General features: G+C 45.7%; 1 protein-coding gene and 1 long non-coding RNA gene across 2 annotated transcripts in view; both read right to left on the reverse strand.

Annotated features, from left to right (window-relative positions):
* Positions 1–23,794: 23,794 nt before the first annotated feature.
* Positions 23,795–25,143, reverse strand: LOC147683791 (uncharacterized). Its single transcript, XM_086942577.1, has one exon. It carries the CDS (start codon positions 24,920–24,922, stop codon positions 23,795–23,797), a length of 1,128 nt encoding a protein of 375 aa, XP_086798703.1. The 5' UTR covers positions 24,923–25,143.
* Positions 25,144–25,400: 257 nt separating this feature from the next.
* LOC147683792 (uncharacterized) overlaps positions 25,401–27,980 on the reverse strand; it is a 60,626-nt gene continuing 58,046 nt past the window's right edge. The window contains exon 3 of the long non-coding RNA XR_015301059.1: positions 25,401–26,298. This is a non-coding gene — a long non-coding RNA (uncharacterized LOC147683792). The remainder of the gene's footprint in view (positions 26,299–27,980) is intronic.

Raw genomic sequence — 27,980 nt, forward strand, 5'->3', positions numbered from 1 at the left:
TGAGTAAGCGGGGGTGTTCGTCTGGAATGCCACGCCTTCATGGGGTGTCTCCCAATGTTTTTGATTGCTACTTGTTCTTGCGCTGTGCGCAGGATTAGAAAAGGTTTGCCACAACCTAATTGGGGGGTTGCTGCGGGTGGGGGAAGTTGGGATGTTTAGCGTTTTCTCAGTACTATTACAGATTCAGTACTACACTACCCACTAAAAGGCACAAGACCCACACAATGGCACGCAACTGCGAACTTATTCCTATAATGAGATGGAAGTAACCAGAGTTTTAACCTGGAACATTAGAGGGCTTAACGACAGCAGAAAGTCGAGACTAATGCATGGATACTTACTAAGGCATAAAATAGATATTTGTTTTGTCCACGAGACATACATTAACTCCACCCTGTCCCCCAGACTTAAACACTCAAGATGGGGATATATCTACTCCGCAATTTACTCCAATTACGCCAGGGGGGTGGCTATCCTGGTACGAAATGGTATAGATTGGAAGGAACATAAAACACACATTGACCCGGAAGGTAGATATGTTGTGGTGTACGGGAACCTAATGGGCAGACCGCTGGTGCTAACGGCGGTGTACGGTCCTAATGTGGATGATCCTAATTTTTTTCGGGAGGTATGGGCACAGATAGCGCTGATGGATTGCTCAACAGTAATCTGGGGCGGGGATTTCAATGTTGTTTTAAATAATACGCTAGACCGAAAGGGCACATCAAGGCAGCCACACCCAAATGCACGGGCCGCCCTACTAGACATCATACAGGAAGGCTCATTGGTAGATATATGGAGAGTTAGACACCCAGATGTCAGAGAGGGCACCTGCATTTCGAGTTATCATGCGGCCTGGTCGTGGCTAGATTACTGGCTGGTAATGCCGAATGTAGCCACATGGGTGATTAAGGTATGCAATCAGGCTAGGTCCCTTTCAGATCATGCTCCTTGTCTGTTAGAACTGGAGATACCAGGACGTCCCGCACATGCTTTCACATGGCGCTTGCCACCACATGCATTCCTAGACATGGCATTCACGGAGGAAATCAGGAGAGACATACTTCAATATTTTGACACAAACTTAGGGTCAGTATCCACGGATTCAATGCTGTGGGATGCATTTAAAGCGGTGATACAGGGTCAATGTATAGCTAGAAGGGCCGGGGTCCTCAAGGCCATTAGGGACACTCTGAGTAAGCTTGAGGCGGAATTGAAAGATCTGGACTCCCAATTCTGTGTGAATCCCTCCCCTGAAATAGCTACGCAGATAAAGGCCAAACTCCTGGATTACACGGAAGAAGCTCCGCGCAAATAGAAGTTCTTGGGAAAACAAGCTGAGGCCCGTAGATATGGGGAAGGTGATAGACCTAGCAGAACACTAGCCCGTTTGATCTCCACGAAAACACCGTCCACATACATACACTCAATTGTAAACCAGAAAGGGGATACAGTGGTGGGTCAGGAGAAAGTCCTAAACGCCTTTACCGAGTTGTATTCAAATCTATATACAACCAAACAAAAGATGACACCTAGCTCCCGAGACACTTATCTGCACTGATTGAGCTGGTATGGTTTAACAACGCACATCGTAAATATATGGACGTCCCGGTTACGATTCAAGACATTGTCAAGGTCATAAAGGGACTCCCCGTAAATAAAGCCCCAGGCCCTGACGGTCTTACTACAGCATTTTATAAAACATATGCTGACGAACTAGCCCCGCGCTTACATGCAGTCTTTGCGGAGGCCCTTGAAGCAGAAATCTTGCCAGACTCTATGTGTGAAGCTCTAATAATAACTCTTTTAAAACCTGATAAGGATAGTCAATCGCTTGATTCATATAGACCTTTGTCACTAATCAACGTGGATGTTGAAATCTACGCAAAAATTATCGCTGACAGACTGTAGCCGTTGCTACCTATGGTTGCCCTACCGTATCAGTCGGGCTTCATCCCAGGGCGTGCAACGTCACATAACTTGCGTACCATATTCTCAGTGTTACACTATCTACACCCGGACATATGCTGTGGTATTTCTCGACGCCACATAAGCCTTTGATTCCCTCGAATGGCCTTACCTATTCCGAATACTATCCAGGATGGGGTTCAGTCCTCTATTTATAAATCTAATACGACTGATATAAATTTCACCCAGGGTCAGAGTGCGAGTAAATAGACTACTTTCTGAGCCTTTTGATAGATCGAGGGGCATGAGACAGGGTTGCCCCTTGTCCCCGATGCTTTTTGCCATCGCAATGGAGCCCTTAGCCTCAAGAATATGACAACATCACACTGCACGGGGTATTGGCTTCAGCTCTAGAAGTCTATTAATCTCTCTCTATGCTGATGACGTCACTCTATATGTTAAAGACCCCGCAGAGAACTTAAACCCCTTACTTCGAGAATTTGTGAAGTTCGAGGGACTAGCGGGTGTCTCCATCAATTGGGACAAGTTGGTGGCATTCCCGCTGACAGATAACACTCCTGAGACTTGTTCTGAATATCCATTGCGCTGGGAAGCTGACTCAGTCAAATATCTGGGGATCTGGATAAGTCGTTACCTGCAGGATGTATGGACGTTAAACTTTGGTAGAGCTATGGACTGGCTGTTGGGCAAGGTGGCAATTTGGACGAAACTCCCTCTGTCGCTGGCAGGGAGGATCGCCTTAGCTAAAATGGTAGTGCTGCCAAAGTTCCTCTATTTATTTGTAAATATCCCGATCCCGCTAACTCGGCATTTCTATACCTATCTGAGATCGTCCCTATTATCACTGGTGTGGGCAGGTGGACAGGCTAGAGTTTCTTGGGCGCTACTGACGTTGCCACTTAGGCAGGGAGGACTGGGGGCACCTGACATGCAACTATATGCTTTGTGTGCACAAGCCCAATTTGTACACTATTGGGACCACCCTACACCTTATCAACCGCATGTAGTGGTGGAAACGGCCTCTGTGACTCCGCTACCACTAAATGTTGCTCTCTACCAAAAGGCTCCGAGACCCTCCCTCGACATTGACACGGCAAACATGCTTAGATGGGTGTGGCGCGAGCTCCAGAGGAGAGCTAAGCTCCCGATGTTGTATGCACCGGCGATAGTTTTGAGAAGCAATCCTATGATACCCTGCTTGGCTGAAAGCGGTGGTGAGATAATTTTGCAAGGAGTGCATCTGCGCACTTTTACAGACCTGTACTCGGGAGGAACATTTCACAACCCCCAGATGGGTGCGGATCACTCGCCAATGTCTTTCACTGACCAATTCACATATCACAAGTTGGAGTCGTCTTGCAGGGCGTTCTGGGACGGGTTTCCTGATGAACATCCGCAGTTACAGGCTTTGCAGAATGTGCTGGAAAGGGAATTCCCCCAAAAATTGATTTCCCGCTTATATAATGCGATGCAGGAGCAAGCCCCTATCATAATACCTACCTCCATGCAGGCCTGGAATTCAGAACTTGATGACCCTTTGACGGAGGATCAATGGTCCTTCTGCTGCAGACAGCTGACAGAGCTGTCCCCAAATTATAAACTTAGACTGATACACTTTAAGTTCCTGCATAGGTTCTATCGCACCCCACTAGCCTTACATCGTATGGGACTGAAGGAAGACACTACCTGCTGGAAATGTGGTGCTGAGAATGCTACTTTTCTACACGTAGCATGGAACTGCCCAAAGCTGACTGACTACTGGGTTGACGTCTTCACGGCGATAAATCAAATACTTACTAGAGCTGATGACCCATCCCCGCGGCTCGGGCTGTTGGGCTGCGTGTCCGATACAGTACCTAAGGCCCGTAAGCTGCACGCCCTACTGCTTCTATATGCTAAACGCCAGGTGGCTCTAAGATGGGGTCGGACAACTTTACCCAAGTTTGATGCGTGGCTGGCTGATTTCACCTATGGCCACACACAATTAGACACTTACTGGGAGCTCATGCCCACTGCATCTCGTCCGAGGAATTTCTGGGAACCCTTTTTACAGTGGGCGCGTGATAGAGTACACACCCCAGATTCTGGGCAGAACACTCCTGAACCACAGACTAGTGATGGGGGGCGTTGTTCTGGAGCTCCGTCTTCACCTGATGACCCAGTTGTCTCTGATTAGGAAATATGAGGTTGCATTGTGAAACAGCCATGTTTAGATGCTTGCCTTATAAGGATTGTAATGTCCGCTGATGTGTTACCTACATTGATGCCCTGATAAGTGATAACTGCCTAAGTATCATACTTCCTTATTGTGAAATTAACTTGCAGTGCCCGATGTGTTACTTATGTTCACTAAGAGATGCTACATATACATACTTGTATGTGAGGATATGTCTATTTTACGAGTACTGAATGTTGTTTTTCTTAATCTGGTTTAATGGTTTTAATTGAAAATCACATCCATAGTAATTTTCCATACAGTAAAGTTCCTGTATTTTGAGTCATTGTTGAATATGATTGCTCTGTCTGCAGACTGCACTTTATTACCCCTCCAATTTATGGTTTGCATCATTCAAGAAACAGGAAAGAAAACTTTATAAAACATAAAAGTGAGACGAACTTTGATCTTTATCATGACTAACGTATATTTTGCCACTATGTAACACTTGTTGCTGAACTAAGATTGGCAGTTAAATAGATGTGTACATTTCGTTACTTTCCCATACAGTAAATAGCGGCCGGCCTCAGGGTTGTAGGCACGACGCTGTGTATTTCTGGCAAAGATAAATAAACGTCTTACACCAAAAAAAAGTACTCCTCCCCTTCCTCGTAGCGCTTCCGGGAGCTTGGCCTTCTGGGAAATATAGTCCTGCCCCCGAGGCACACGGTGCGGCTAATCTGGCTGGAACGGCACCAGCGGCGTGCAAAGTGGAGAAACTGCCCCGGAGGCAAAGTGGTGAGGAAGGATCAGCAGCGTTCAGAATAGAGCCTCAAAGTCAAAAGCTCGGTCCCTGCATCAATGCGCTCATGCGCGCTTTCACGCAAGCTGCACAGCAACCCGGTAATCAGCAGACAGGCAGGTAGGTAAAGACTGAGAGACCGCTGAGAGGAGAGGCAGCGCTATAAGCGCGATGGCCACGCCTCTCCCTCACTCGCGGTAGCTGTGATATGGAATGGTGCACTCTGGGGGTCGCAGTCCTCCCCAGAGTGAAGATGGAGGTGCGGGTAGGGCAAACAATGCAGACAGAGCAGCATATCCCCTGGGACCCTCGTCCCACCAGAGGAGATTCCAAAGGCAATAGTTGGCGTTTCCTAGCTGGTAATCAGCAGACAGACAGGCAGGTAAAGACTCCAAGAGACCGCTGTAACCCGGTCTCAGCAGCAGCGCCCGGCCGCACTTGGCTGCACTTGGCTCCGCTTCTCACCGGCTTCGCTTCCCACCACCGGCTGCCCGCGAAAACCAGCGTTTGCGGCCCTATAAAGTTTAGCCAAGAACAAAACGCAGCGTTTTCTTCGGCGTTTCCCTTGGCACTAACCTCGGTGCACCATCAGCGCAGGTGCGTTTACAAACATCAGCAGCAGAATTTTACTATTAATCGTGCAGAGGGGAGTTAATTGCAAAAAAAACGAGGTAAGACAGGAGCAGTGTATACACCATTATTGCTTTCATGACCGGAGCTGCGGCGTCAGCTTACTTGAGGCCCCCTATGGAAGAGCTGCCCCGGGATTGGAGGAGGCTGGAGAAGGAGCAGCCTGGCAGCACTCCACACGCTGAACGGGAGGCTTGCCTTCTCAGTTAGTCACACTCAACTACCTGGTATTATCAGATCATAACATCAGACAGGAAACAACAAGTCACAGTTGGGCAGATTTAGAACAGCATCCAAGAAATTGTTTGCATCAGCTCTTGTTTTATCAGTTTATGTATGACTTTTATGGTTTTCTTTTATAAAACTGAATAAAGTTTGTTGATAATAATCACTAGGGTTTTCATTTACAGGGTAGCATAGTATCCCTCACAATAACTCCAGGAGTCACAGTCGACACAATGTACATGCGTTGTTCCCCCTACTCCAACCTTACATATACCCCCAATCACCTACCCAAACCTCTCCCTGCTGATGCCAATGCGGTCCTCCGTCATCCCGCAGACCATAATTTTGGCCTCTTTGAAAGTGCCCATACAATAAAAATGCTGCAGTTGTAAATACATATCAACTACCATTTATTGCGTTTGAAACATTTTATTGTATAATAAAACCTAATAAACATAAGCTGATTATTAAAGCAAAACAAAACATCAGTTGGCATACATATAAGAGACAAAAGTAGTACATAAAAATCAACATACTGTAACATCCTACCCTAGTATACAAGTAGTACCACATTCTTTATATACCTGAATTAAATAGGCACACAAAATAGTACCGTATATAAAGGCCCAGTTCAGAATTACATGGAAGGTGCTCTGTCCCAGACTACACAACGCTGCAGTTTTCAGTGGGTGCTATCATCCCACACAGGGGGAGTACACCAGATTATGCTGAAATAAACATGTGGTGCCCCAACATAGGCGCAGTTGTAAACCACCAGTCTGCTTACAAAGTAAAGCGCCTGGCAGCTATTAAATGAGGTGGCACGTTTCCCCTGCAGGTGGTTGGGGTCTGTCACCATCCTGTCAGGTGGGGGGTATACAACCAGTGCGCCTCCTGACTGCTTGTTTGTCTTTTGGCCCGTGTCAATAATACAGTGCAGTCCTTGGAGGAGTAGTCAATTTGTATTCATGAAAGAGTGACACTTGTGATTCTGGGATGTGTAATTCCCAGATAATGCCTGAACTAGTCCCCAATGGGCTATTTGTACATGGTATTGAATTGTAAAGACTTATGAGCCCTGCTAATAATAAAAAAGATTTCCCCAAAAAATTATAATAATACTGTGCAGTCCCAAGACAAAAGGTTTTCCCACATTTGAATGTGGACATGCCCAATACAAAGGAAAGCATGCACACTTAGAATCTCTCCTATGTGATCCACACTACATAAAGGGCTATGGAAGTGTCTGCAGCCTCTTCTGTAAAACAAAAGCCAAAATGCCCATAGGACGCAGAAAGAGGGTGCACCCTGATGCTTCACTATGTACGAGGGCCTTTGGTGTTCGTCTGTACTAAGCAAGTGACAGAGTTAGTGGAGTGTTTATTGCCCTCTATGTCACTCTACTTCTAAGCACCTAATACAGCTTGTACAGTGGTTACTGTCATCTGTTCACCTACATTATGCTTCATATAAATAGTGCACAATTTAGGTATTTGTGTCTGCCTACAATGTGGACCTGATACGAATAGCAGTACCTACAAGGTGGATGGTACAATTCAACAAGACTCTAAGATACTTCAGCACAACTGACTTTGCATCAACATTACGGTGGCATTAGTCTTGCTGGCAAGCCAACTTAAAACTTATCAGTACTGTATACATTATTATCAGAGACTATACTTGCCTCTTGGACACAACTTTACAACAGAAGTTTATTAATTTTCGTACAGTTGTGTGTGTATATAATAAAACAACCGACACACCATAATTGATCTATCTATTCATCTTTTTGGGTTCTGGAGTAGCATGCAACTCGCCGAAAAGCGCTTCAACACTTCATCAGGGGTAGCAAGCACTATATAAAAGCAGACCATTTTCCTCTTCTACCTTTTTCAACCCAACTAACAGACCAACATGTCCAGTTCTCAAATTAGTTTTATATTTCCCTATACTAATTCATTCATTCACCATTTTTGGATGCTGGAGTAGCGTGATACTCATCGAAAAAGCGCTTCAATGTTCGTCAGGGGTAGTAAGCGTTATATAAATGCAAATACATTACAATTACTGTTTACAGCGGGCTGCACTAAGACGAGGATAGAAGTAGAGTGGGGCTTAGAGTTGATCTGCCCAGAACAAAGCATTCTACGGAAAGTGTGTGAACAGTCTATATGTTGTGCGAGTGGCAGAGACAAACACAGCATACAATATCTATCGAAGAGTCTATTGGCTCAGTCAAGGCTTCTATTTTTAATACAATTCATCTTCGCAAGCACACGGATAGGAAAAAAGCTTTCTAATTATACAAAAGAAAATTGGATGATTTTGAAAAACGCTCCGGGCCACAACCATCTCCCATGTAGCAGGAAGGATACACTGTGAATGTGAAATCCTTTGTGGAAATATGCGCCTCTACAGGAGTTACATTTGAATTATCAAAAACATACCTCCTCCCAAAAAGAAAATGTTACTGGGCCAACTGGAAAGTAAATGTAACGGAATAAATAGGCTCTTTGGGCAAACCAGGGTTAAATGTTTCAGAAGGCAACAATTCAGTGAACCAGGCTACCAAAGCACAGGAATGCGGCTGGAGCCTCCAGCTCTGGGTCGGATTCCTGGAATGATACACGCGCTTCAGGGAGCAGATGCAAGGCGCATGCAGCGTTCTCGTGAACTACCTTGACTTATATGGTTCAAAAATCTAGGCGCTTTCATTATTTGGTATTAAAACGCATAGATATATAAGACAGACCCCACGCTCCGGATCTAAAAAAATTGATTCTTAGGCATTCTGAAATTTTTTGTGCAAGGAAGGATTTAAAATTAACTATGTCGCCTGCAAAAGGTGAGAGGGTACGGTGTGCATGATTTGGTTCCCATAACTCCTCGCAAGAAGGAGCTCGTGAATTTGAGTCTCCACAAAGCTGCCATGGGATCTCTTACGGGTCAGTTCATCTCTCCAAGCTACTAAAGCAATACATTTCTCCTTGGTTAATGCTCAGAAGCCAGCAGACTAAGTCCATTTTTCATGGGGTTGTCGTAGTCAATCTGCCATAGATTCCAGGCACAGGGTGATAAAAAAAAAACGCCTTATTAAAAGAACAAAGATCGGTCAGCAGGTTTTACGGCTCTTTGTTAAACATTGAAAAGGTCCCAAAGCAAGAGAGGGAAAGCAGAAAAGGGGAAGGTGATAAAGAGAGACAGCAAGGATAAACAAGCACAAGCACAAGCGTGTGTTCAGAGTTTAAAGCCCTTACTAAAAGCCTCGCAGGGCAGCGCATGTGCACTGGCTCAGACGAGACCTAAAAATGGTGTACAAAGCAATACAAGTATAAAGAAGGGTTTTAATATACAAAACCATCCAGTGATCATATTAATCTTCATAGAGTGGTGAATTCACTGGTGTTACCTAAAAGAATACATACACAGGAAATACAAGAATGGTTTGAAAAAATGTAGGTCAGACATTTGAACAACCGTGCTAGCGTTACATTTCAAAGCTTTTCAGTCCAGGACATACAAACCACACAATCAATGCATTGTAAGTACACAACACCACATGAGATCAGCATTCACCACACTGAAAACATTATAAATGCAAATTATTATTTTAAAAATTTACGTGTAAAAGATGAGATTTTGCACTGAAAGGGTAGACATCCATTATAACTAGATGTACTTTAAAAACACCTAATGAAGGTTTCCAGCAAACTAACAAGGGAAAACATATGGAGCTTGTTAGGTGTTGCCTGATGTGTGCCGATTGCATACAGGATTACAGTGAGGCAATAGCTAGGAGTTAATTAAACCAAGTAACACTTTACGGAGGGAAAGGTAAGCATATAGCCCGCGGGCAGGTCGTAACAGGCACTGCTTATCATTCAGGTCAGCGCCGGCAGAAGGAGAACAAGTACTCAGCTGCTGAAAACACAAACACAATTTAAAATAAATAAACACACACCTTTTCCCCTGCGAGACTGAAAAGGTGAAGGCAGGTCTGGGGCAGTTGCAGGACCAAATGAGTATCAGCGCAACCGGAGGAGACGCAGCGCCATGTGTGCTGCAGAGGCAGGAACGGACTAAGGAATAATTTGGCCAACACTGGAAATAGAAGGGCAGGGCTAAATCAGCACAGAAAAAGACACCCTCAAGCCTAAAATTACTGCGGCCCCATTAAAAAATGCAAATAAAAGGCATGCCATGAGGAGTGAAGGACGGGCCAAAGCAAGTGGGACACAGACACCGTTGATTCCAAAATCACTGCGGTGAACTAAAGAAATGCAAATGAAAGGCACGGCATGGGGCGGGAAGGGCAGCAAAGCAGTTTCAGAAAGAAGAAGGGGAGTTATGGTAAGAGAGAGCACGAGGAAAGATTAACTTAATTGTGGAGGTCAAAGGACAACTGAGTGGGGTGAACGAGACACCGTGAGTTGTATTTTGAGACTGTGTAAGAAGGGGAGCCTCCTGAGGCCGCGACGGAGTCCCCTCGAAGCGCCTGTGTTGTGAGAAAGGGTTTATTGGCCTGTGGGCGCCGAGTGAGGCTTTATCTAAGGAATGCCTGCTTTTGTGGAAATGAAAGGCCAAACCGCCCAAATTCTGGCAGCCGTGAGCGTGCCTGGAAAGGACAGTTGAGGGGCTGGAGTGTACTTCGCTTTCCCAAATATTTATCATTTCAGTGGCTTTTTGCAGAGAGAAGTGGGACTGGGGGAGGGTGGCGGGTGAGTAGAGGAGAAAGCCAAAGCGGTCTGATGGCTTTTTATTTTCTAAGAACACTACATCATGCTCTCTGAATGTAATGAATCAACCCGCAAAAGATGTTTTTTTTAAAGGGTTGTTTGATAAATTAGGAGTGTTGTAGAGGCGCGTGCTGGCGATCAGCAGCACGGCTCTCCGGACAGACACAGAAACGATTACGTTGGTACCTGGAAGTTGCTAGTGGATTAAATACCTTGGTTCTCTGCGGACTAAAACGCAAACTAATTTTAATGGCCGAGGCGAGACTTGAGTGAAATGAATGTGTCCGCCTGTAACGAAGCTGGTGAATGTGTCCGCCTGTAACGAAGCTGGGGATATGTAAGGCGCTCTGATCTGGCGCTTGAGAGGGAGGGGGGTGGGCTGCCTGAGGAATGAATGTGTCCGCCTGTAACGAAGCTGGTGAATGTGTCCGCCTGTAACGAAGCTGGTGCTATGTAAGGCGCTCTGATCTGGCGCTTGAGAGGGAGGGGGGTGGGCTGCCTGTGGAATGAATGTGTCCGCTTGTAACGAAGCTGGTGCTATGTAAGGCGCTCTGATCTGGCGCTTGAGAGGGAGGGGGGTGGGCTGCCTGTGGAATGAATGTGTACGCCTGTAACGAAGCTGGTGCTATGTAAGGCGCTCTGATCTGGCGCTTGAGAGGGAGGGGGGTGGGCTGCCTGTGGAATGAATGTGTACGCCTGTAACGAAGCTGGTGCTATGTAAGGCGCTCTGATCTGGCGCTTGAGATGGAGGGGGGTGGGCTGCCTGTGGAATGAATGTGTCCGCCTGTAACGAAGCTGGTGCTATGTAAGGTGCTCTGATCTGGCGCTTGAGAGGGAGGGGGGTGGGCTGCCTGTGGAATGAATGTGTCCGCCGGTAACGAAGCTGGTGAATGTGTCCGCCTGTAAGGAAGCTGGTGCTATGTAAGGCGCTCTGATCTGGCGCATGAGAGGGAGGGGGGTGGGCTGCCTGTGGAATGAATGTGTCCGCCTGTAACGAAGCTGGTGCTATGTAAGGGTCTCTGATCTGGCGCATGAGAGGGAGGGGGTGGGCTGCCTGAGGAATGAATGTGTCCGCCTGTAACGAAGCTGGTGCTATGTAGGGCGCTCTGATCTGGCGCTTGACAGGGAGGGGGGTAGGCTGCCTGTGGAATGAATGTGTCCGCTTATAACGAAGCTGGTGCTATGTAAGGCGCTCTGATCTGGCGCTTGAGAGGGAGGGGGGTGGGCTGCCTGTGGAATTAATGTGTACGCCTGTAACGAAGCTGGTGCTATGTAAGGCGCTCTGATCTGGCGCCTGAGATGGAGGGGGGTGGGCTGCCTGTGGAATGAATGTGTCCGCCTGTAACGAAGCTGGTGCTATGTAAGGCGCTCTGATCTGGCGCCTGAGATGGAGGGGGGTGGGCTGCCTGTGGAATGAATGTGTCCGCCGGTAACGAAGCTGGTGAATGTGTCCGCCTGTAAGGAAGCTAGTGCTATGTAAGGCGCTCTGATCTGGCGCATGAGAGGGAGGGGGGTGGGCTGCTTGTGGAATGAATGTGTCCGCCTGTAACGAAGCTGGTGCTATGTAAGGTTCTCTGATCTGGCGCCTGAGAGGGAGGGGGGTGGGCTGCCTAAAACGCGAACTAATTTTAATGGCTGAGGCGAGACTTGAGTGGAATGAATGTGTCCGCCTGTAACGAAGCTGGTGCTATGGCACTGAAAGCGATCGCTTTCGCGATCCGTGAACAGTGATGTAATTAGGGGGGGGAGGGACGGAACTGAAGTGCTGGCGGGCAGAAAGGACGGCCGTGGGAGGTGGGAGGAGATTGGGGAGCAAATGGGTCTGATAGAATGAAGCTGGTCTGCCTCCTGGCATAGCCTGTGGCCGTGAATAAGTGACGGCGGGGGGGCGCGGGGCAGCGGAAGCCTTTGATGTGGCAAATGCTGCTGGCAGGGGGAAGGCTCAGGCAAGCTCGTCCATGAGGAGCTTGTCACGTGATGCGAATCTCGTGAACTGTTGGAAATCCTCCTTGAAGAGAGCCAATCAGCTGCCTGAAGAGAGCCTTTGGGGAAAGAAGCAGATCAGCGACATAAGGGCTCACCCCTGTTTTCTATTTCTGCGAAATAGAAAAGGGGCGAGCCCTAAAAGCGGTAGTCAATGCCTTGATCACGTCCCGTCTTGACTACGGAAATGTCCTCTATGTGGGATCAAATAAAGCAAATCTCCACCGATTACAGATGGCCCAAAACGCGGCAATTAGACTATTGTGTAAGATATCAAAAAGAGAATCGATTTCTGCATTTTGACGTAAACTACACTGGCTAAACATTGAAAATCGAGTGAAATTTAAAACACTCACTTATATGCACAAAATAAAAACCAACACAGCCCCAAAATATCTCTGCACCCTGGCCAAAACATACACTTCATCCAGAAACCTAAGATCGGCCTCTCACGGCCGTTTTTACGGCCCCTAAATTCAAGCTAGCACGTATTGGAGGCAAATCTTTTGCCTACCTAGGCCCCTTATACTGGAACTCTCTTCCTATCTCACTAAGAAATGAAGCAAACTATCCCAGTTTCCGCAAGTTGCTAAAAACCTGGCTGTTTGATAAATAAGTCACATTCATTCCACCTATCAACTGGCTACTCTGCGCCGGGAATCCCTTTTCGGGTAGCTGTTGCGCAATACAAGTGCAAATAATAATAATAAAGAACTGTATAAAATATTGAATGAGTTCGCTTCTCCGCAGGTGGAGCAATCAGTATTTATTCCCACCTTGGAGTGGGTTAACTCACTGGCAGCCCATTTCGACAATAAAATTAAGTCGATTTACTCTACGTTTGCAGTCTCCGGACCTGATGTCACCCAAGTCAGAGAGGCATCCCCCCGTAATTCCTCTATCCTAGAACATATTGAGCGTCCATCTTTTACGGAATTTGAGCCCACCACGACAGCTGAAGTATTAGAAGCCCTCAGGAAAGTGAAGTCGGGTTCCCCCACCAACTCACTGGCCCCTCAAAAGTGTAATGAGATATTCCCGCCTCTGGCTAGCTCCCTCACCAATATCTTTAATACCTCATTTGAGCTTGCAGCCATATCCAGTAGCTGGAAGGTGGCCCAGGTAAAACCCATTCTTAAAAAACCCACCAGTGACCCCACTATTATGTCTAACAATAGGCCAATATCGCTACTGCCCCATGCTATTCAACCTGTATCTCACCACCCTGGCCAACATTATAAAATCTCATGGCTTTTCTACGGAGAAGTGTGGCTCAACGGTTAGAGGCGGCAGACCCGGAGGCAGATGACGGCCCAGGACCAGGGTTCAATTCCCGACACAGCAGGGTGCGGGACCAATGTCAGCGGGCTCGATAAATCTCACCTCGGTGCCACTCTAACCATGGGTCCCACGCTGCAACTCTGGGCAATAGCTTGCTTAATCTCCACTCCGGCCCCACCACTGACGGGGATGCCTGGCTTCACCTTGGGGATGCCCAGTAAAAAAGGGACCATCTCACAGGGAAAGCCAGGACGGGTTCCCCAGCGGTAAGCGCTGGGACGCTCCACGGTAACCATGCGCTCTATAAAACCAAAATTCATTCATTCATTTCGGAAAAGTACTGGAACACCTAGTTAACAAGCGTGTCTCCACTTTATTTGAAGCCCATGCGCTTCTAGACCCCTCGCAGTCAGGGTTTCGTGCTGCTCATGGTACGGAAACTGCAGTAATTGAGATAATGGACAATATCCGTCTCACCCTAGACCCAGGCGAGTCCGCAATTTTGATACTAAATGCAGAAAGACAACGGTGTCAGGTTTGAGCCCAGTTCAGATCGCCCTGTGCAGGTGTCTTCCCTTGCCCACTCGACCTTCAGGATTGAGCCTTATGCTACTCACACAAGCTGGTCACTACTGGTGGCAAGATACCGCTGTGCACGGAGCAGGCATTTCCCTGTTGCCTGAAATCGCCAGTTCTGTTAGCGTTCTAGTGTTTCCCCTCGAACGCTGGCTCAGTGTACTTGAAGCGCGAGCGTTCTTTGAACGTCGCACTTCAACGGAATTTCCTCCGAGAGGCGAAGGTGTCATTCGCGCTCTCTTCACAGTTAGTTATTTAGAGTATCTAAAGTCTAGTTTTAGTCAGGGTAGTGATTTTAGCCCTGAATCTTCATTGTCCGTTTCTTCCCGAAGCTCCGGCGGCTTTCCTGTTTGCCGCGTCAGTCACCTTCGAAGTCCCGCTTACCTCACGGACTTCCTTTCTGAGGTTTCCAAGCGGTTCAGTCCCATTCATAGTCCCCTCCCTCCAGTCACACAATTTTTCCCTGCTTCGTGAAACTCTCCGTTAGAGAACTGCATTCCTGGTCCTCTACTGAAAACTCTTCCGTGACAGCTTGTCATTCAGCGGCAGCGGAACCTTGTTCATGGTGAGCTCGAACCAGTTTACTTGACTGAATATTAATGTTCTATTGCACCGCTTCTTGTGTTGTGGAAACTTGGTGAAACACTTTTGAAAAGACTAGTCCATGCCAGTTTAGACTTCACGCTCTACAGTTAATTGAACTGAACTTTTGGCTGCCTTCCTTTGGGTGTGAGAATTGGAGCTGGAGCTGCGTACTTCTTCATCCACACAGAGTCTACAAGTAGATAACAATATATATATATATTCTTGTGTACCATCTATACTTCGTTCTCTGAGCCACAACAGCAATGCTCCATGGACCATCTCCACTGCAGCCTTACTGAGACCTTCTAGAGAGCAGCTTAACCTCACACACTCACAGGTACTTAGGATAAGGTATAGGGTAGTTTAGGAATCCGCACCTTGTAGGTCAGAACTTAGTAATTGTTGTTTTGTTTTGCAGAACTATCTTCACCAATCCTAGAGCGGAGAAGATGAATGTGTGAGCAGTCTCTCTGTTTGTCTTATCCACTTCCCCTTTCCCTGACGTCCCTGTCGCAAGAGCAATCCGGCTCAGGGGCGAAAGGGAATTGGGAGCTATCTTCACCTTCGGTGTGGTACCCCCGCGGAGCTCAGAAACTACAGGTACTTTCTGACAGATTGAAGTGCCAGCTGTTGCTCTCCGCTTGAGTATCATGGCCGAAGGATTTGATTTGAAGGCCCTGGGATCCATCCTGGAAGATTTGCAAAAGCAATTGATGGAAACCCGAGAGGAGGTTAGAAAATCCAATCAGGAGACTAACTTTCTTCGTCAGAAAATAAATGAACTCACAGTTAGTCCAAGCCCAGATTTTGGGGGTCAGAAGTCCCAAACCTTTAATCCATCTCCAGCCACCAGTGAGTTTTCCACCCAGGTAGTGCATGCTATGTCTCCCACTATTCCTCTAGCCCCTCCCGAAAGATTTATGGGTGATCCAAACAAGGCACAGGTTTTTGTTACTCAGTGTTCGTTACATTTTTTGTGCAAACCGATAATTTTCAAGGAGGATCAGTCCAAAGTGGCGTTCATGCTGTCGTACCTGAGTGGAGATGCCGCATCTTGGTCGTTGCCTTTGGTGTCTGCTAATGATCCTGTGCTGTACAATTTCAGGGACTTTAAGACAGAATTTTTACGAATCTTTGATCAGAGAGCAATCTCTCAAACCACAGATAATGAGCTTCTTGATTTAAAACAAGGAAATCGAGAGTTGGTGGCGTATTTGGCTCAGTACAATAAGCTTATAGTTGAAACTAATTGGCCTGCAGAAAAAAGAGCAGCCATATTTTACAGAGGTCTACGAGATGAATTGAAGGACGGTCTCTCTCAGATTCCTAAGAGACCCACAGACGTTTCAGAACTCATCGACCTGGTTCTTCAAATTGATCAAAGACAATCTGAGAGACGTCAGGAGCGGCGAAAAGAAACTCGACCCCTTCCTCCAAGATTTGACCGAATGCGTCCTGAGAGTGTTAAGGCTAAGGAAGAAACCACCATAGAAGAACCTATGCAAATCGGAACGGTTCGAGGACCTCTTAGCACGGAGGAGCGTGAAAAGAGAAGGCAAGGCAAATTATGTATGTACTGTGGAGGTTCAGGACATTTTGTCAAGGAGTGTCCACGGAGACCTAAGACGGCGTCATGGGTAAAAGACAAGCTCCACCAGTAGAAGGAGTTGCTCTGGTGGAAGCCGATTCTAAGTCAACTCCCTTAATCCAGTCCTTGTCAAACACCATGCAGTTTTCAGCTCCTCATCTCATACTCTCTTGCCAAATCATTTTTGGAAAAGAACAGAGTGCAAATGTAGCAATTATGATCGATTCTGGAGCTACTGGAAATTTTTGCGATATTTTGTTTGCTAAGCGTTTGGGAATAAATTTTGTGAGAAAGGACAAACCGGAGCCGGTGCGAGCTGTTGATGGAACTCCTTTATCTTCCGGTCCGATAGCCTTTGACACGGAGACCATCTCTGTGATTGGGCCTGGAGAACATTGTAGTTACCTCCGATTTAGTTTAATTGATGCTCCTCAATTCCAACTCATTTTGGGCCTGCCTTGGTTAACGGAACATAACCCGAAGATTGATTGGGCTAAGAGAACTGTAGACTTGGCTTCCGAATTTTGTTTGGAACACTGTTTTCATTCCCCCCCACAGAAGAGAGAGTCCAGTGAAACCTACTGTTTGGCTAATCAACCGCAAGTAATTTGTTTGGTGGAACTTCCAGAAATTCCTGCGCAGTATCAAGACTTGAAAGCAGTGTTTGATGAACAAGAGGCGCAAAGACTTCCCCCTCATCGGGACTACGACTGTACTATAGAATTGGAACCAGGTGCTTCGCTGCCATGTAGTCGCATATATGCTCTTTCAGAATCTGAAAATTTGCATTTGAAGGAGTACCTTGACAAGAACTTGGCCTCTGGATTTATTCGGCCCTCTCAGTCCCCAGTTTCTTCCCCTCTTTTTTTTATTCCGAAGAAGGACAAAAGTCTGAGGACTTGCATAGACTACAGGGCCTTGAATTTGGTGACCAGAAAGAACCGTTACCCATTGCCACTTATCTCCGAACTTCTGGATCAGGTGAAGGAGGCTCAGATCTACACCAAATTGGATCTGAGGGGAGCCTACCATTTGGTTCGGATGGCAGAAGGAGATGAGTGGAAAACGGCATTTCGGACACGTTATGGTCTTTTTGAGTATCAGGTCATGCCCTTTGGGTTGTGCAACGCTCCTGCAGCATTCCAACATTTTGTAAATGACATACTTCGAGAATTCCTGGATCGATTCGCAGTTGTCTATATTGACGACATCCTAATTTTTTCCAAGAACACTGAGGAACATGTCCAGCATGTTCGGGCCATTTTGGAATGTCTCTTAAAAAATCAACTCTATGTGAAATTGGAGAAATGTGTATTTCATTCCACCAAGGTAGAGTTTTTGGGGTTCATACTCTCCCCAGAGGGAGTCTCCATGGATGAATCGAAGCTCAAAGCAATCCGAGATTGGCCTGCTCCTTGTTCAGTAAAAGAAATCCAAAGTTTTTTAGGTTTCGCCAATTTTTATCGGCGATTTATTCAGAATTTTTCGGCAAAGGTGAGCCCCATTACTCGATTGTTGCGAAAGAACGAAAGGTTTGTTTGGGGGTCTGAGGCAGAAGAGGCCTTCCAATTCCTTAAAGAATCATTCGTCACAGCTCCCATTTTGCAACACCCAGATCCTTTGGAACCATTTTTTGTAGAGGCGGACGCTTCCAATCTGGCCATAGGGGGAGTTTTGTCCCAACGTCACAAGAAAACTGGACAACTTCATCCTGTGGCTTTTTATTCTCGAAAACTTACCCCAGCAGAAGTCAATTACGCCATAGCTGACAAGGAATTGTTGGCAGTCAACGTAGCGTTTCTTGAGTGGCGACATTACCTGATGGGAGCCAGACATGTGGTAACCGTATTTACTGATCATAGAAATCTGCAATTCCTTAAGTCAGCACGAACTTTGACTCCACGACAGCTCAGGTGGTCTTTATTCTTTGCTGACTATGACTTTGTCCTCACGTATAAACCTGGAGTAACCAATGGAAAAGCAGATGCCCTCTCTCGGTTAACTGAGAGCGAGAGCCCGGAGGCGAAGACAGAAGAATTTCTCATTCCTATTAATAAGATTGTGGCAGTCACAGTGGATGATGAGTTTGAAGAAAAGATAGTCCTGGAATTCAAGAGGAAAGAATACTCCAATTGGGAGAACGAGGGTCCAGACCGTTCTGTAAAAGATGGGAAACCATATTTTCAGGAAAAGATGTTCGTCCCTGGAGAGAAACTGCGAGAGGAGATCATCCACAGGTTTCATGATCAGCCCATGGCTGGCCACAAAGGAGTCTTGAAAACCTTGGAGTTGTTAAAGCGAAATTTTCTTTGGCCAGGTATGGAAGCTCAGGTTCGACAGTATGTTGCCACTTGTGAACTATGTTTGAAAGGAAAAAGTCTCAGACAGTCTCCACAGGGACTTTTAATGCCTTTACCTGTACCTCCCTATCCATGGCACACTGTTTCCATTGACTTTATAGTAGAGTTACCATCCTCACAAGGGAAGTCAGTCATTTGGGTGGTGGTCGATCAATTTTCTAAAATGAGTCATTTTATTCCCCTCAAAAGCCTTCCAAACGCCACTGAGTTAGCCACCTTGTTTGTACAGCACATAGTTAAACTACATGGAATCCCGAAGGTTGTGATTTCTGATAGAGGTCCTCAGTTTGTGTCTAGATTTTGGAGATCCTTTCTCAGAGGTCTGGGGGTGGACTCTCGTTTGTCCACCGGTTATCATCCTGAGACCGATGGACAGACGGAGAGGGTAAATCAAGATTTAGAGCAGTACTTGCGTCTGTATCTAATGGATCAGGAGGGAGATTGGCCTTCTTTACTAGCTCCAGCAGAATTTGCCTACAATAACTCAGTGCATTCCGCCACTGGTTATTCTCCTTTCTACTTGAATTCAGGTCGGCACCCCAACATGTTGGTGGGTAGAGTAGTTGAGGATGTCCCAGCTGCAGAAGAAGTAATACGAGAGTTACAGTCAGCCTTTCAGTTAGCCACTGCAAATTTGATTAAGGCAAAGGCTTCCTTCAAGAAACAAGCGGATAAGTGTCGTAAGGCAAATCCAGTCTTTCATCCTGGGGATCAAGTTTGGGTTTCCACGCGTCATATGCGCTTGCGGGGAAACCGAAAGTTTCAACCCAGGTTTGTAGGACCTTACTCAGTAGACAGAATGATAAATCCAGTTAGTGTAAGGCTTCACTTACCCCCAACCTTAAAGATCCACCCCACTTTTCATGTATCTCTGATTCGAAAGAATCCACCTAATCTTCGTAAGGTTCTTCCACCAGTTTCAGTGCAGGTTGATTCTTCGGAGGAGTTTGAAATAAAGAGAATTCTGGATTCCAAGGTTAGGAAGGGACAACTATTCTACTTAGTGGACTGGAAGGGTTACGGTCCTGATGAGCAATCTTGGGAACCCAGTTCTAATGTTCACGCTGCTAGATTGGTGAGGGAGTTTCACAAGACTTATCCACACAAACCTAGAAAGGGGGCTTTGGTGGGGGGTACTGTCAGGTTTGAGCCCAGTTCAGATCGCCCTGTGCAGGTGTCTTCCCTTGCCCACTCGACCTTCAGGATTGAGCCTTATGCTACTCACACAAGCTGGTCACTACTGGTGGCAAAATACCGCTGTGCACGGAGCAGGCATTTCCCTGTTGCCTGAAATCGCCAGTTCTGTTAGCGTTCTAGTGTTTCCCCACGAACGCTGGCTCAGTGTACTTGAAGCGCGAGCGTTCTTTGAACGTCGCAATTCAACGGAATTTCCTCCGAGAGGCGAAGGTGTCATTCGCGCTCTCTTCACAGTTAGTTATTTAGAGTATCTAAAGTCTAGTTTTAGTCAGGGTAGTGATTTTAGCCCTGAATCTTCATTGTCCGTTTCTTCCCGAAGCTCCGGCGGCTTTCCTGTTTGCCGCATCAGTCACCTTCGAAGTCCCGCTTACCTCACGGACTTCCTTTCTGAGGTTTCCAAGCGGTTCAGTCCCATTCATAGTCCCCTCCCTCCAGTCACACAATTTGTCCCTGCTTCGTGAAACTCTCCGTTAGAGAACTGCATTCCTGGTCCTCTACTGAAAACTCTTCCGTGACAGCTTGTCATTCAGCGGCAGCGGAACCTTGTTCATGGTGAGCTCGAACCAGTTTACTTGACTGAATATTAATGTTCTATTGCACCGCTTCTTGTGTTGTGGAAACTTGGTGAAACACTTTTGAAAAGACTAGTCCATGCCAGTTTAGACTTCACGCTCTACAGTTAATTGAACTGAACTTTTGGCTGCCTTCCTTTGGGTGTGAGAATTGGAGCTGGAGCTGCGTACTTCTTCATCCACACAGAGTCTACAAGTAGATAACAATATATATATATATTCTTGTGTACCATCTATACTTCGTTCTCTGAGCCACAACAGCAATGCTCCATGGACCATCTCCACTGCAGCCTTACTGAGACCTTCTAGAGAGCAGCTTAACCTCACACACTCACAGGTACTTAGGATAAGGTATAGGGTAGTTTAGGAATCCGCACCTTGTAGGTCAGAACTTAGTAATTGTTGTTTTGTTTTGCAGAACTATCTTCACCAATCCTAGAGCGGAGAAGATGAATGTGTGAGCAGTCTCTCTGTTTGTCTTATCCACTTCCCCTTTCCCTGACGTCCCTGTCGCAAGAGCAATCCGGCTCAGGGGCGAAAGGGAATTGGGAGCTATCTTCACCTTCGGTGTGGTACCCCCGCGGAGCTCAGAAACTACAGGTACTTTCTGACAACGGTGGACTTCAGGCGCCGCACCTACCCCTGTTTATTAACTAAGGTCTCTGAACGTATTTATAATCTGATGGTGTGCAACCACAACTCCTGTACCCACCGTTGCGGGGTACAATCCATAGGCTGGAAGCAAAGTCACTGGCGATAATGGAGTTGTGCACTACCAAGGTATCCCAACATTAATGCCAACGAGATGCAGAGAGTGTCCTAAGAAAGGACACACTTGGCATCTCGTTGAATAAGCACGATATTGAGCGCAACGATGTGGCCCTTATCAAGGTGGCCTACGTACTTCACGCACTACTTCTGGCTCGGCGACTGCGAGACACGAACGACCGCTTGGTCCAGGCGACTACCACACAACTTCATATTATCGCCCTGACGAAGTTCTATGAACGAAACGCGTTGGCTGTTGCTTTTTAATCTCTGGATTTATACAAATAAAAGACTTTTTGCTACGAAGAAACTGATCGATCTTCTTTATTAATGTTGGGATACCGTGGTAGTGCACAACTCCATTATTGCCAGTGAGTACGCAATTTTGATCCTATTAGATCTTTCAGCTGCCTTTGACACCATTTCCCACAGCCTTCTTAACCGACGGCTGTGGGAGATTGGTGTCACAGGCAAAGCCCTGGCCTGGTTTGAGAACTATCTTGCGGATCAGCATACATATATTAAGGTTAATACCTTGGAGTCTAGTAAGACCCCTCTTTCTGTAGGGGTTCCACAGGGCTCTATTCTTAGCCCCATGCTATTCAACCTGTATCTCACCCCCCTGACCAACATTATAAAATCTCATGGCTTTTCTACAGTGTCCTACGCGGACGATACTCAGGTGCTCATCACCTGCAGCTTAGATTTCCTTGATACCCGTACCAGATTTAAGAAGTGCATGATCAAGATTAGCGAATGGATGAGTAAAAACAAACTCCAACTAAACTATAGCAAAACAGAAATTATGCTATTTGGTAAGGCAAAGACAATCTGGTCACAGGACTGGTGGCCCCAAGAACTCGGACTTTGCCCCGAACCCAAAGAAGTGGACCGTGATCTGGGAATCATGATCGAATGTGCTCTTTCTATGAAAGCACATGTCAACCAAGTATCAGGCATCTGTTATAGAATATTACGGAAACTTCGGAAAATCTTTAAATGGCTACCTCTCGAGTCCAGGAAACCTTTGGTTCACGGACTAATTATCAGCCATCTGGATTACGGTAATGCCATGTTCGCCACCATCAATGAGTGTCTGCTGACTAAGCTGCAAACCCTACAGAACGCCGCCACGCGTCTGGTGCTAGGGTTGCCTCCCAGGTCTCCCTCCCTGCACAGTCTTAAAGAGCTACACCGGTTGCCGGTGCGCCAAAGAAGTCAATTTAAGATCTTTAGTCCTACCCATAAACTCCTCCACGGCACAGGGCCCTCTTACTTGGCGGAGAAATTGGTCTGGTACAAACCCGCCAGAGCTGTAAGATCCAGTTCTAAATCTCTCCTAGTCCAGCCGCAGGTTCGGACTTCGAGAAATGGATGTCGGGCTTTTTCTTATATAGCCCCCCAACTCTGGAACAAGTTGCCTTCCCATCTGTTGTCCCTATCCAATCACCTGGCTTTTCGCAGGGGCCTAATAACCTGGCTCTTTCCCAAGTAATCTCTCCCAACCCTCCACTCAAGCAAGGTTGTCGTCTCCTTCTCTGTTGCCGAGCGCCTTGAGACCTTTTGGGGAAACGTGCGCTATACAAGAACATATGACCTATGACTTAATTAAAAAAAATTCCAGGCCTGAAATTTCTTTGGAGGTTGCATGCAGGCAGCCTAAGATATCCTGCAAGATTTTCTTGATGAATCCTATTGCAACTACAATATGTGCTCTCTCATGTAAACTCAGGTTGTTAGAAGCTTTTCTGCAACTCAAGATACGCCTTACTTTACATCTGGTGTGGATGAATTTTTTCATGTTTACCGAGATCTCCTTTCTGAGTAAAACGTTTCTGGTTTTCCCCTCCTGTATATGGCTTTAGTCCAGTGTGAATTCTCTCATGTGAAGGGACATTCTATTCAAGACTAAACCTTATCTGTCATTCAGACCACACAAGGCTTTTTTCCCCTGTGTTAGTTTGCTCATGACAAGTGAGAAGTAATTTGTAACCAAAACTTTGCTTGCATTTCGAGCACTCATAATGTTTTTCCCCAGAGTGGGATCTCTCATGAAGCATAACACTTGCTTTCAGATTCAAGCTTTTATGGCATAAGGATGTTTTCCAGTGTTGAGTTTCTCATGGTGAGATAGCGTTTTTCTCTGCAGCTTTTCTGGCATTCAGAGCACTCATAAGGTTTTTATCAGTATGGAGTTGCTTATGGTTAGTGAGGCTGTGCCTATCAAACAGGAATTTCTGGCATTCAGAGCATTAGTGATGTTTTTCCCCTGTGTGCGTCTGTTCATGTAGAGTGAGATTGCGTTTAAAATTGATGTTTTCCTGGCATTCGGAGCACTGAATTATTTTGATGGTGTGTTTTCTTATGGCGCTTGTAACCATCTCTACCTCTGAATCCTTTCTGACAATTAGGGCACTGATATTTTTTTTTCTCCAGTGTGGTTTCTCACATGTTCAGTGAGATGAGATTTATGGCTGAAACATTTTTGGCATTCGGAGCACTGATTAGGTTTTTCCCCAGTGTGGATTCTTATATGCTTATTGAGAGTCCTTCTTTCACTGAAACATTTCTGGCATTCGGAGCACTGATAAGGTTTTTCCCCAGTGTGGATTCTTATATGCTTAGCGAGAGTCCTTCTGTCACTGAAACATTTCTGGCATTCAGAGCACTGATAAGGTTTTTCCCCAGTGTGGATTCGTATGTGCTGAGTGAGACTGCTTTTTTCACTGAAACATTTCTGGCATTCAGAGCACTGATAAGGTTTTTCCCCAGTGTGGAATCTTATATGCTGAGTGAGACTGCTTTTTTCACAGAAACATTTTTGGCATTCAGAGCACTGATAAGGTTTTTCCCCAGTGTGGGTTCTTATATGGTGAGTGAGATTGATTTTTTCACTGAAACATTTGTGGCATTCAGAGCACTGATAAGGTTTTTCCCCAGTGTGGGTTCTTATATGCTGAGTGAGACTGAATTTTTCACTGAAACATTTTTCGCATTCAATGCACTGATAAGGTTTTTCCCCAGTGTGGGTCCTTGTATGTTTAGTGAGTTTGCTTTTGTCACAGAAACATTTCTGGCATTCAGAGCACTGGTAAGGTTTTTCCCCAGTGTGCAATCGCATATGTGCAGTTAGAAGTGATTTAACGTTGAAATCTTTTGGGCATTCAGAGCACTGATAAGGTTTTTCCCCAGTCTGGGTTCTTATATGATGAGTAAGACTGCTTTTGTCAATGAAACATTTCTGGCAATCCGAGCACTGATAAGGTTTCTCTCCAGTGTGGGTTCTTCTATGCCGAGTGAGACTGTTTTTGTCAATGTAACATTTCCGGCAATCCGGGCACTGATAAGGTTTTTCCCCAGTGTGGGTCCTTGTATGTATAGTAAGTCCTCTTTTCTCACTGAAATATTTCTGGCATTCAGTGCACTGATAAGGTTTTTCCCCATCATGGATTCTCATATGCTTAGTGAGATAAGATTTCCGGCTGAAACTTTTTTGGCACACTGAGCACTGAGAGAAGTTTTTTCCAGTGTGCATTCTCTCAAATTCAGTGAGATGAGATTTATGGCTGAATCTTTTTTGGCACAGGTAACTTTTTTCTGCAACTTGGGTTATTTTGCTTTGATTGAGGCGGGTTTGAACGCTGGATTTGTTGTCACAGCCCGTGTTTTTAGAAGGTGTATTCCTAGAGTTACATTTAGTTTTCTCTTGCTTATATGCCACGGTAAGAGTGAATCCGATTTTAGAGTCGGGCTTGTTTAGATAATGTTCAGTTTATCTCTAAAATAAATTGTGTGTAATCTTCTTAACACTTGAATTTAGCAAAATATGTCTAGAAGCAGGCCTGTAACATCTGTCGAAATGTTTTTAGCAGATAATAGTCTTTTGGTTATAGCCTCTCCGGAAGCAACTTATTTTGTGACTGAAGTTTTTCTCAAATCTATTTGTATAGGTTCTTAGCAATGCAGTGATAAGGTGTTAGTCTGATATTTAATGATTAAACTGAGAAGTACATTTTTGCACTGACGTAATGGCAGTAACTGAGGGCGTAACATGCACAGTACTGTTGTGGCTCACCAGTCGCAGAACATCAGTTCCTTTTACCCTTTCTATGTTTGGTGTAAGGTTAAGGTTTGTAGTTCTGAAGACGAGGATGTATTTACATTAGCTATAGCGCAGCGGTACTCATTTAATCAGTTTTTAGATATCACTCCTGCACAACAGATAAGTTGAGGCGATTTACATAGAATTACAGAACAGTACACAATAAAAAGGAAACAATCTGAGATGGTCATGAACACAGTAAAGTGGTGAATTTTTAAGGTTTTCGCCAGAGTGAGCAGAGTGGGTCATGGTGTTATATCCCGAGGCAAATAGTCTCAACCTTGCGTAACTGGTTAAAAATGGTTGTTGAACAAAGGTGATTTTCCAATCTTTTGGTTGTTAGCGTGTCAGCTTCGGAGTCTTCTTTCAGCGTCTTTTCTTTGATGGTCTGCAGAAGAAACCTTTTGTTATATCTTCCTTTTATGCAGTGTGTGCTTCCTCTCTGGAATTACATGATGCTTTAGATCATGCGTGCTTTAGATGAACGTTATTCTGTCATGCTGAGGCAATTTGTCTTTCTGATAATATTTCAGATGAGGATGTTGTGATTGGTTTTTCTGGCATTATTTCTGATGCGGTGTGCACAGATATGGCTTTGCTCTGGGTTAATGAAATGCAAAATTGGAGACTTCACTTACAGGTATAGTACTTTCCTCAGCTCCCACTTCTTCGCAACACCTAGATTTTGGAAATTGTTTAAACTTAGAATGCTGGATGTCCTTCAGTTTTTCAAAATAATCCTTCTTATGGCACGAACATTCAGTTGCTTAGTGCTAAATCTTGCTTTCTTCGTCCGTAATTTCAATCACCTATAGTATGAAAATTAAATAGTTAATACATAATACATGTAGATTTCCCTAAAAATAATTTATAAGCCATATCAATGCAAAATGATGAGCTGTTCTTCAGACAGAGCAGAGTGTAGAATGGTAGCCTGAGAGTACTTGGATGTAGGAGTGAGGAATTGTAGAATGTCCAACATTTTATTAAGCTTACAAAGGAGCCCTGAGTTACCACCTACTTGTATCTGGTATCCTGACTTTTGAGCTCTGGCCTCTGCCACACGCAAATCTATTGTGTGCTGCGAGGACTATGCCTAGACATATCCCTCAACTATGGTCCAGAGTATGAATCAAGGGCAATGAAATTCAGGAGTACTTTCATGTGTTCATTTTATTCCACCTGATTATCAGTTGTTAGGCTTTTCTGCACCTGGATTTACCGGGTGCAGAAAAACAGGACACAATTTTTTTCCAGACAGAAATATTTGACTGAAAAGATGCACAAGACTCTGGGTGCAGCAGAAGCAGCCAAGACTCATGCTGTTTTTTTACTAACTGGGAGAAACACCCAATTCTTCCCTCTGTTAGAAAATGCTTTCCTCTTCCCTCCCCTGCGTCACCCATCTCCCCCCAACCAACCACATGCATATATATACCACCAGCTTAAAACAAGTGGTAAATAAAAGCAGAAAAACACTATGAAATAGTGAATGGCATGTGGTTTGACAGGCAGGAGAATCTGTTCATTGTGGCAACTCCCCAGCCCATGGCGTCTAACTTGTAACTGGACGTTACTGGGATAAATCTACCACAAAACTATTACATGAGATTTTTCTGCCACCCCAGTACTGTGCAACTTCTAACAAAGAACTATGAGAGGTCTTTGACCGGTCCTGTGACCTGGAGAGTCACACCAAGTGAGCCCTTATTTAAGGCAGAGGACTGTCATGGGTTTACCAGATAGAGCGGTGGTGGCAATGCACCATGTTGTAAGGACCAATAGCCTGATAAGATCTTTGCAACGGCCCCCCGCGGCGGGATGCCTGGCTTTCACCTTGGGGATGCCCTGTAGGGACTATCTCACAGGGAAAAGCCAGGACGGGTTCCCAAGGTAAGCGCTTAGAGACCTCTGGGTGATAAGCGCTATATAAATCCAATATACAATACAATACAATACAATACAATCATGGTCAGTGGAGTGGCTTCCTACTGACACACCCATGTAATGCTCCATTTCTATACCTGTGCCCAGACTTTGCGCTAACATCAAGTGCGTGTTTAGGGTGTTGGTGTGCGTAGCATAAATGCAATGTGAGAGTGCGACAGAGTAAACAGCACCTCCTGCCTGCCAGTTGTGTATACAAGTGGGACCATCTATCCCTCTTTTATACCCCAGTTCAAAGTCCTCTGTTACCAAGGAATAAAGTGCTCTACAAAGTACTCAGATACCTGCTGTGCCACCAGGGATGGTGTCCGCCTGACAGTCTATCTAAGTTGAAGGGACATCACCTGCAGGCTGAATTACTTAATGGAGATGTGTACCTGTCCTGAAGAGCCTAGACGTCTGCCTAGAAGCCTGCCTGTCTGGTAAGAAAGGGAAGGGAGTTTGACTATCCAGCAGAAGGACAAGGCTGTCCTGGAAGAAGCAAGGTCTGACACATCCCCGTTATCTGTAGGGCGGGCCGAAAAGTCATCCAGCAGGACAAGCT

Source organism: Lissotriton vulgaris, chromosome 11, assembly GCF_964263255.1.
Source record: "Lissotriton vulgaris chromosome 11, aLisVul1.2, whole genome shotgun sequence".
In the NCBI taxonomy this organism is placed as follows: domain Eukaryota; kingdom Metazoa; phylum Chordata; class Amphibia; order Caudata; family Salamandridae; genus Lissotriton; species Lissotriton vulgaris.

Excerpts from the sequence above, each read along its gene's own strand:
- LOC147683791 (XM_086942577.1), bottom strand. The coding sequence starts at position 24,922 with ATGCACACTGGAAAAAACTTCTCTCAGTGCTCAGTGTGCCAAAAAAGT.